The sequence below is a fragment of the Staurois parvus genome, unplaced genomic scaffold (assembly GCF_062004578.1).
Source record: "Staurois parvus isolate SC_StPar_1 unplaced genomic scaffold, SC_StPar_1.0 ptg000604l, whole genome shotgun sequence".
NCBI lineage: Eukaryota > Metazoa > Chordata > Amphibia > Anura > Ranidae > Staurois > Staurois parvus.
In genome coordinates, this window is record NW_028318400.1 from 3,466,752 (window position 1) to 3,476,937 (window position 10,186).

General features: G+C 38.2%; 1 protein-coding gene across 1 annotated transcript; it reads right to left on the minus strand.

Moving 5' to 3' along the window:
* Positions 1-707: 707 nt before the first annotated feature.
* Positions 708-9,383, minus strand: LOC149449788 (interferon-induced protein with tetratricopeptide repeats 5-like). Its single transcript, XM_089692742.1, has 2 exons — positions 9,263-9,383; positions 708-3,530 (listed from the first exon to the last, which is right to left on the minus strand). Exons 1-2 carry the CDS (start codon positions 9,265-9,267, stop codon positions 2,084-2,086), a joined length of 1,452 nt encoding a protein of 483 aa, XP_089548868.1. The 5' UTR covers positions 9,268-9,383; the 3' UTR covers positions 708-2,083.
* Between the last annotated feature and the right edge of the window lie 803 nt (positions 9,384-10,186).

A 10,186-nucleotide genomic window follows, 5' to 3' on the forward strand; every position in this document is an offset into this window, starting at 1 on the left:
GAAATCACTCAATGCTATCATTTGAGGTGTGTACCCAACTATAGAAGGATATGCTTTGTTCATTTCTCATTTCAGAGGTTTAGAGCATCTTTAAAGAGACCCTGTCATTTTGCCCAGTCAGGGCAAAGTGACAATGCCATCAGATAGTCCACCCCCGCAGGCTGTCATACTTATCAAGCCACTCTCCCATACTGTTTCGTTGCTGCAGCATCCCAGTCTGTATACTTTTGGTGTTGGAAAATACCTGCTACTTCTGGGTATACAGTAGCATTTGATATGTGTGACAGGCTCTGTCTTCTGACAATGGCCTTTTGTAAGTTCTGATCAGTGTACCTTGGAGCTTACAATAAGTTATCTTTCCTCACTCCCAGTATCTGAATATAGGGGAAGAGGAGCAAAGGAAAGGTATGTATGTGCTGCTGGGTAGAGGGCAATAAAACTAATCTGTTGCTTTGCCTTTCATGTACCAAGTACAGGTTCACTTTGAATATTTTACATGCTAATGTGCTTTTATTTTATGTCAGATTAGCTACTGATGATAATCATAATGAAATGCATTATTGGTTGTTGGCAGTAAAGTGCAAGACATCACCCAATAGCAAGTCATCCATCAGCTTGAATTTGAAGAACAATGGAGAAAATGTTTAAGAGACCCTTGTTATGCAATTGTAGTAGTGTATATTGTTTATATTATTAACACAGAGAAATTCAGAGGAATATTTATTTTATCTCAATGATCTGTTGATTGCAATTCTTAATATGTAACAACTTTTTATTTCAGTAAATGCTACAACACAATGAAAAGCCAGAACAATACAAGACAGTTAAGAAGTACCAACATGTACTAAATCGGCCCTCCAGGTCATTGCATGTGGCCCTTGCACCTATCCTTGTCTCCGCCCCCATCTTGTCTCAGCAGTCGGAAGCAGAAAGGAGAATAGAACTCCTCTGCCAAATGCTGCACCTCTCAGTATAGCTGCAGCACCCCCTCATCTCTGCCCCCCCTGGTCTCAGCATTCAGCAGACTTTGGTAACTGACTCCACCCTACCTCTGGTCCTCCTCCAGACCCTGCACTTTCTGATGTCTAGCTCTGCCCCCAAAGGGGGTGCACAGTGATGTTAGGGAGGGTGTGGGATTCTTGACATATGATGTAATGGGGGGTGGGGTGCTCTGGACATCTAGTCTTACAGATACAACTGGCCATTTGAGTGCAACCATAATGCTGATACGGCCCACAGTGAAATGGAGTTTGACACCCCTGCTCTAGAGATATTGGGTGCATGATGATTATTAGTATGTTGCTTTTGTGTCCTTCATCACAGCCAGCACTAAAATCAGCAGTGTCTGCGACTAGGGGGAGTGGTGACATCACTCTCTTAGTCTTGTGACAGTGGAGGAAGGAGCAGATAGTTGAATGTTGGCAAGATGAGTAAGTAGGTCAGGGGGTCCCTGGCAGAGACATTGTGGCTGATTTAGCAAAGGAGCAGAACATGTTTATTTTGTAAACTGAATTTTCCCATTCCAAGAGAATGTTCACTTAGTGAATGCGGTGAAAGTTCACTTTGCAAAGAATACCTAATCACATAAAAGAGAAACAAATGAATTTTTGCTGGTATATGATTAGATAGTTTAAATCAGGACAGCTTCACCTCATTCACTAAACTAAGTAAACATTTACTTTGCAAAGTGAACATATTCCACTCATTTAGTAAATTAGCCACATTGTCACCTTCCTGCATGGGTGAAGTGACGGCGCCTCTTTGGACTACTTATTAACGGTCCTGACTCAGTAATCCAGCAGCCATTGCTCATGTACAGTTTTGAAAATGAGAAATAGAATTGGATTATCTAAGGGTATTATGAAGCATTTTTTCTCCTTGTTTCATAAAATGGATCCACAATAATTTCTTACATATCTAATTGACAGAAAGATTAAATCAGTATAACTTTAAAAAGTGTAGTAACCATCGCCAGATTTACATTACAATATTGAAAGCAGGTAAGATCAAATCAGATAATGACTGCTATATCTTGATGCACTTAGTACATTCTCATCTTCTAATTTTATAGAACAGTATTATGTCATGATAATGTGGCTTGCAAAGCAGAACAAGCTTCTAAGTACTCCTGGTTGTCTGGATCCAGTAGGAGGGCTTTTTCATAGTACTCCAATGCTGCGATGTCCTGTCCTCTTTGCTGGTGGATGTACCCAAGCAAAGCATGTCCAGTAGCATCCATTGCATTTTGGACAATCATGGTTTCAGCAAGGCTTTGCAGTTTTTTTATGGCAGTTCCTCTAAACCATGTTTCACTTTGTATCTTTATCACTTCCTTAAAATGCCTCACTGCTTCAGACTCTGATTTTCTAGAATTCATTAAATATTGTGCCCAGCTGAGATGGAGCTCTTGTTTCTCTTCACACCTCATACTCTTTATGGTCAGAGCTTTGCCAAATACTTCTTTTGCCTTTTGGTATTCATTAGTTTTCATGTATACATTAATCAATAAATTGTGTGCTGCTACAGATGACCTGTTTAGCTCGACAGCCTTTTCAGAGTAAAATATTGCATTTGCAATGGCTTCAGCATTTTGCTGCCTATTGTCATGGGTAGACTGGCCTTTTAATGCTTTGGGCATTCTTATCAATTGTTTGAAACAAGTGCCAAGTTGATAATAAACAGCACAAGAGGTGGGAGTTAAAGTGAGTATTTTCTTAAATATTGCAATAGCGTTATCTATCTGTCCTCTTCTTTTGTAAAATGTTGCCACATATCGAAGAACATAAGGGGATTCTGGCTGTTCTTGTAGAGCTTGTTCTATTAACATAGCTCCTTGATCATGATTCTTCATATATAGATATTTCAAAGCAAGGAGAACCTTCACCACTGTATCGCTGGGATTTAAGTTAACAGCTCGTTCCAAGAGTGGAAAAGATTTGTTTGCTTTTTTGCTGTTGAAGCTGAAACCTTCCATTCTATACACAGCCATGGCATAGCCTGAATTTGATTCTGGATCTTCTGGGTCAAGTTCTAGAGCTTTTTCAAAGCACTCAGCAGCCCAATGATAGTAATTTCCTGTAAAGGATAAGTAAGTCCAACCTTGTTCACCATATATGTCTAACAGGAGAATGCTTTTCTTTGAAGGAGGCTCATTTTGCTTTAAAATGATCTCCACCTTTTCAGCATAGGTGGAACTCTCGATAAACTGCTTCTGGTGGTAGAAAACCCAAGCAAAATTACCATACATGACAGTTCTCTTAACATCTGCATCTTCTGATTCGCTGGACTCTTGGATCTGTGCCTCAGCTTTTTGGAGCTGGAGCAAAGCTTCTTCATGGTCTCCTTTGAGGTGCTTTAGGTAAGCCAGAATGTTATACATCCTGTGTTTCTTTGCATCTGACAAAAACGAAATCTGGTCATTTACCCTTTCTTCCACATGATCAATGTCTATATCTTCTCCAAGCAGGTTCCAAGTAAAATGGCATTGAAGTTTCAATAGACGATCCATCAAGGAATTCTTTAAGATGTCACTGAAAAGTTAGAGATAAAAAAAACTTGTATTAAAAAAGTAATGCGTCAGTAACTGAACACATACTCCAGGGTAACAAATGAGGGCCACATGATTATCTAACATACCATAATATCTCATTAGCACTATAGGTTGTTAATTCCAAAACATGCTATCATTTGGAGTGAATGGACAATTTACACTTAAAGGCATTTCAGAAAGTGCGTAAACAATTGTAGATATTTTATTAGTGCCTGAAATAAGTATTGTGCTACTGTCCACAGCAACCTACTAACCTCTTGTGTATCCTTTCTTAACCAGGGTTTTGTGTTGTTGAGTTTACTAGAGTCAAGCAATGCACAATTTCAGTCCGTCAGTAATCACTGACATCACAAATCATTGCTATCTGTGAATAAGGTAGTATTCCTATTGATCAACAATGTAAGAAAGCACTTTTCAACAGACTAGTAAGTAAGAGGGCATTCTTCCACTGAATCCGAATGTTACTGAACACTATCATTTCCACTGTTTCTTTTCTCACCCTTTGTAATATTAATTTCATGCATATTGCTGACAATTGTTTTGTTTTATAGAGAAGGGAGTTTTATAGAGAAGGGAGTTTAAAAAGTATCTTTTTTGGGTGTCAAATATTTAAGGTATGCCACATTTGTTATTTTATTGTTTAAATTTATGTTTACAACTTACTGATCACATTAATGTAAAATGACTAGGAATGAGCTTAAAGTGTTACTAAACCCAGGACCCTGCATTCACTATATCTGGTCTCCCACAGTACACAGAACATGAAAATGCAATTATTTTAGTAACTATAAACTGCTAAATACCTTTTCTTATCAGCAGTTAGAGCAATCTTGTAACTTCTATTAGTGTCCAGCAGAGTACTGGTTAAAGCTTGTAGGAGGTATTTTCATTCTCCCCTGATTGTCCTATGAGGCTGCATGATCCCTGACACTCTGTCTGGATAGTGCTGCTTGGCCCTGTGCTGATCACATACACTCTCCCAGAAAAAAAAAATCTCTAGCAATACACCAAACTGAGCATGTGCAGCTTGCCCCCAAGGTTCTGTTCTATCAGCAGATGGATAGGGGACAGTAGAAGAAAGGGAGGATCAGAGAAGACTGGATCAAACATCATTTTTACACAATGATCAAACATCATTTTTACACACTCACTTATGTTTCACAGTGAGTATAATAAGCATGCTTTACAGCATATACAGGCGGATTTTACTGTTGTGGGTTTAGTAACACTTTAAGGTTCGGTTTGAACACAAGTTCGATTCAATCCTTGGCTGTTCGGGCACACAGGTGAATGCCTGAGCATTAACCCATTTGGTAGGAGTCAAAAGACAGGTACAATAGCAGTATTAAAAAAAAAGGAGAAAGAGCACAGTGAACGCTTAGAGACAAGAGCTGCTAGCACTTAAAGGTGAACCAACCCAATAAGAAAATATAAAACAAATAGCGCAGCGCTTAAATCACATTAATAAAACCATATATAGTGCAACTCATACAGTAGAAAATGAGCATAAGTTCAATATTATATAACTAAATAATCAACCATAATTTAATAAAAAATGTATATAAATCTCTTAATGACTCATATACTATTAAAGCGAACAAGTGCTAGTGCAATCATATATAACTATTCAAATTATTGTACTGTTTGGAGTGAAAAAATGCTAGTGCAACAATATACAACTGTTCATGAAAAGTGCAAATGATCAGCAATCTCCACTGTAAGTGCAATATGGTGACATGAATCCAAAATCCGTGACCAATCTTCAGTGCAACTCCTCTACCAATGTGCACTCACCAGAAACTCAATAGTATGACACTCAAGCCAACATAGGCATGTCCTCACTCTTCAGCATGGCAGGATCGTTAACCAAAAAACATACCCTATTGGAAAATTGCTCACCACACGGAGCCCAGAGTGAAGTACATAGTGTAGTATTTTTATTACCAAAACTAGTTAAAAACACATTATAATGAACATGGAATAAAGAGAGACAAAAAACAATGCGGCTGAACTTACGAACAAACACAAACTCGGCGGCGTGACATCAGCACGTAAGGTCCCTTCTGACATGTTTCAAAATTATACAGATGAAAAGTACAATCATATAAATGATGAGTACAAAAAAAAAATCCTATCACCAAAAAGATAAATAAAAGTTATATAAAAGTCACCAGAAAATATAAACCATAAATAATATAAAAATTATTTTAAAAAATTATAAAAATGAATCCCAACTAATATCGATTAATATAATATCAACTAATATCTATATCAATGTTCAACTCTCTTCTCTGAGGGCTCAGGCTGCAATTAAATGGTTGCAGAAGAGGCAAGAAGGGAAAACTTACTAGGCGCTTAGTCATATTATGACTAGGACCGCTACAAGAGGCTGAAACGCGTCAATACCTTACAAAGAATTGATTCCTTTTGATGTCTTCATGGATAAATAAAGTGATTTCATTAACTCCAGGATGCTTTGGCGTCGGACTCTGGTGTAGTCCAAGAGGAGAAAAAATACATAGAGGTGGGCTGTACAGTGACTGAGCACTGTGATAGCCAATCAGACGCTGTCATAGTGATCAGGAGCCAGGTTGTTAGTACGAAACCTGGGGCTCTCGGTGACCTCTTGGTCTATGTGCTGGGATTGCGCTGTGCAGTGCACTCTTAGCACAAACACAGCGGTGCATAAAAGCAGCCCCATGGAAGAAGACCCACTTCTGTGAGGTTGCATATATGCCAATGCTCATTGTTAAGGAGTTAAGAATTGAACTGAAAATGTTTTTATCCTGAAAATGGACACAGCCACCACATAAAGTGTTTAAAAAGGACATTCTGTTAAAATTGAAAGAGCATATTAAAGTTAAATTGGTAACAGATTTTGGTGTTACTGTGCACCTCCCCCAAACTCCCTGATTCCCCCTTTGTGACAACAGACAGGGAATCTGCTCCCCGCACCCGCTGTCACAATTTAAAAACAAGGCGGTTGTACGGGGCTCTGTCCACACAGTCACATCATTCATTCACACAGATCCGTGAATGAATGAACTACAAGTCCTGTCTGCCACTATGGCAGATGGATTGTAATTCTTAGCAAACTGCAAGGGCACCAAATAGCGCCCTCATAGTTCATTATTCTTCTTGCACTTCAGTAATTGTCTGCCCATATGGTAGGTACAGGCAGACAGCTGTACTGAATGTCTGCAGGAGCCTGACATTACACCTGTAATCTACTGATTGTGAGTGCAATGCTCTGCAGACTCCTAAGAAAAAAACATTATAAATGCGCATTTTTTTACCTGCAAAAAATGTGCAATTTATTATTATTTTTTTGAGTGAACTTATCCTTTCAACTCTCCTATAGTTTGTATGTACAGTGGGGATCGAAAGTTTGGGCACCCCAGCTAAAAATTTGTATTAATGTGCATAAAGAAGCCAAGGAAAGATGGAAAAATCTCCAAAAGGCATCAAATTACAGATTAGACATTCTTATAATATGTCAACAAAAGTTAGATTTTATTTCCATCATTTACACTTTCAAAATAACAGAAAACAAAAAAATGGCGTCTGCAAAGGTTTGGGCACCCTTCAGAGTTAATATATTGTACTGCCCCCTTTGGCAAGTATCACAGCTTGTAAACACTTTTTGTAGCCAGCCAAGAGTCTTTCAATTCTTGTTTGAGGTATCGTTGCCCATTCTTCCTTACAAAAGTCTTCCAGTTCTTTGACATTTCTGGGCTATCTGTCACGCACTGCTCTTTTAAGGTCTATCCATAGATTTTCAATTATGTTGAGGTCAGGAGATTGTGAAGGCCATGGCAAAACCTTCAGTTTACGCCTCTTGATGTAATCCCCCGTGGATTTCGAGGTGTGTTTAGGATCATTATCCATTTGTAGAAGCCATCCTCTCTTTAACTTCAGCTTTTTCACAGATGGCATCAAGTTACCATCCAAAATTTGCTGAAATTTTATTGAATCCATTTTTCCTTCTACTCGTGAGATGTTCCCTGTGCCACTGGCTGCAACACAACCCCAAAGCATGATTGATCCAACCCCATGCTTAACAGTTGGACAGAGGTTCTTTTCATTAAATTCTGTGCCCCTTCTTCTCCAAACGAACCTTTGCTCATTCCGGCCAAAAAGTTCAATTTTAACCTCATCGGTCCACAGAACTTGTTTCCAAAATGCATCAGGCTTGTCTATATGTTCATTTGCAAAGTTCAAACAATGATTTTTGTGGTGAGGACGTAGAAGGGGTTTTCTTCTGATGACTCTTCCATGAAGACCATATTTGTACAAGTATTTCTTTATAGTGGAATAGTGTACCACAACTCCAGTGTCTGCCAGATCTTTCTGGAGGGATCGTGCAGTCAAACGTGGGTTTTGAATTGTTTTTCTCACAATCCTGCGAGCTGTTCTGTCTGATATTTTTCTTGGTCTTCCAGATCTTGCTTTAACTTCCACTGTTCCTGATGACTGCCATTTCTTAATTACATTCCAAACAGAGGATATTGACATCTGAAAACGCTTTGCTATCTTCTTATAGCCTTCTCCAGCTTTGTGAGCATCAACTATTTTCAGTTTCAGTTTTCTAGACAACTGCTTAGAAGAACCCATGGTGCTGATTGTTGGGGCAAGGTCAGGTGAGTCTGGGCATTTAAAACCTTTGAGATTGACATCACCTGGTCTTCCCAGATGATGATTGAGAACAATCCATGACACTGGCAGGTCTCAGCTTGGCAAAGGGGGCAGTGCATGCTATGAATTCTGCAGGGTGCCCAAACTTTTGCAGACGCCATTTTTTTGTTTTCTGTTATTTTGAAAGTGTAAATGATGGAAATAAAATCTAACTTTTGTTGACATATTATAAGAACGTCTAATCTGTAATTTGATGCCTTTTGGAGATTTTTCCATCTTTCCTTGGCTTCTTTATGCACATTAATACAAATTTTTAGCTGGGGTGCCCAAACTTTCGATCCCCACTGTATACTGCTACTGACTATAAAGTATGAATCCAGATAAATATGCAAATGTGCAGTATATGTAGCAGGAACATGGTTGGTGAATGAGTTAGTTAAAACAAATTATCAAGCATTGGCTAACACTAACCCTAACTCCCCACCTTCCATAATTTTCTGTTGTTTAACTTGTTGGTTGGTAGGTTCGGATTATTACTATCCTTTACTGGTTTTATGTTAATACATACAGTATGCTACACATAAACCCCCTCCCGTGGTGTTTAGACATATCCTTGATATGAACCTCTTAAAAAAAGTAATACGTTGAACTAATACAACAGAAAAGCAGACCCAGATGAACATCTAATCCCCTGACCCCCTAACAACATGAAGATCCAAATCTGGATGCAGGATATCTATACATAGGTGGATTATTCATGAATACATTTGTTTTAAGTAGAGCCAGAACAATCCATTGTCTGACAATGCTGGTGAATAAAAAATAAAAGAGACATTATGCAATGGAAATAAAAAAGTAGTATGCAAAACTGAAAACACTTACATATTGTGCTTAAAAAATAAAAATCTAATGGAAAAAAATGTCATGATTATAAAGGTATATAAAGTAGGAACTTGTTAAAAAAATGAATGCATCCCTTAGCAAAACATGTCAGTATGAACATATAAATGGCTGGAATAGTTAAAGCTAGAGGTGTCTGGTCAATGCTTGCAATTTGGATGATAATACATTATTTACCTCATTCTGCGTTGTTCGTCTTTGAGTATGCTGTGTTTGCTGTTGTCGAGAGCTAACTGATATACCCAATGAAAGAGATTCTTTATATACAGTTATATTAATACCATGTGACCATGTTCCGTGACACTGAAACTAAGAAAGGAAATCGAAACTTGGTGCTGGACGAGGAGTTACACAGGGAAAACAATAGCCAGAGCAGCCCATGCAGCTAACACTAGGATACGGGTGGAAGATGAATTCATTACGGGACTGCTGAGAAAATGTAAACATAGAGAATCTGTGTAAAAATAACCCACAATTATAATTGTATTATTCAGGATTGTAGAAGTTACTGTTGACACTGACTCTGCATCCCCCATGACATTCCAATTAAAAAGAGCTGTCGTCAAACATACCCTAGGAGACTTCAGAATGGTTGTCACTGGTCACAGATTCCTTTTGCAGGCTGTGCAGTAAGGAAAATGTGTTTAGCTGTCTTAAGCTGGCCAAAGAGTGATCAAAATGTGGCTGATTCAGAGGGGACAAAGAGGCACAAAGAGACAAAAAGTGAGGGGACATCTCTAATGGAAATATATCGTAGTAACACTTCTTCACTACCTTCTGTGTGATCAATTAACAACTCATAAATCTCCCCAATGACCACAAAAAAACTACAGTAAATGTATGAGAAATTCAATATAACAATTCATAAACCTGTGTCTAGGGTGCTGCTCACATCTTCTTGTACGTGGCAAATAGTTGTTTAGTTAGAAATATGTGGCACTCCCTCTATATTAATCTTTAGAATTCTGTATAATAACTGTGCATACAAAAATCATATATAAAATGCATTGATCAGTCTTCCGTGTATAATAGTGAAAATGAAAAGTCTATTGTAAGCCTTGTATAATAATAAAAGTCAAAAGTCCCAAAACCACATATCAG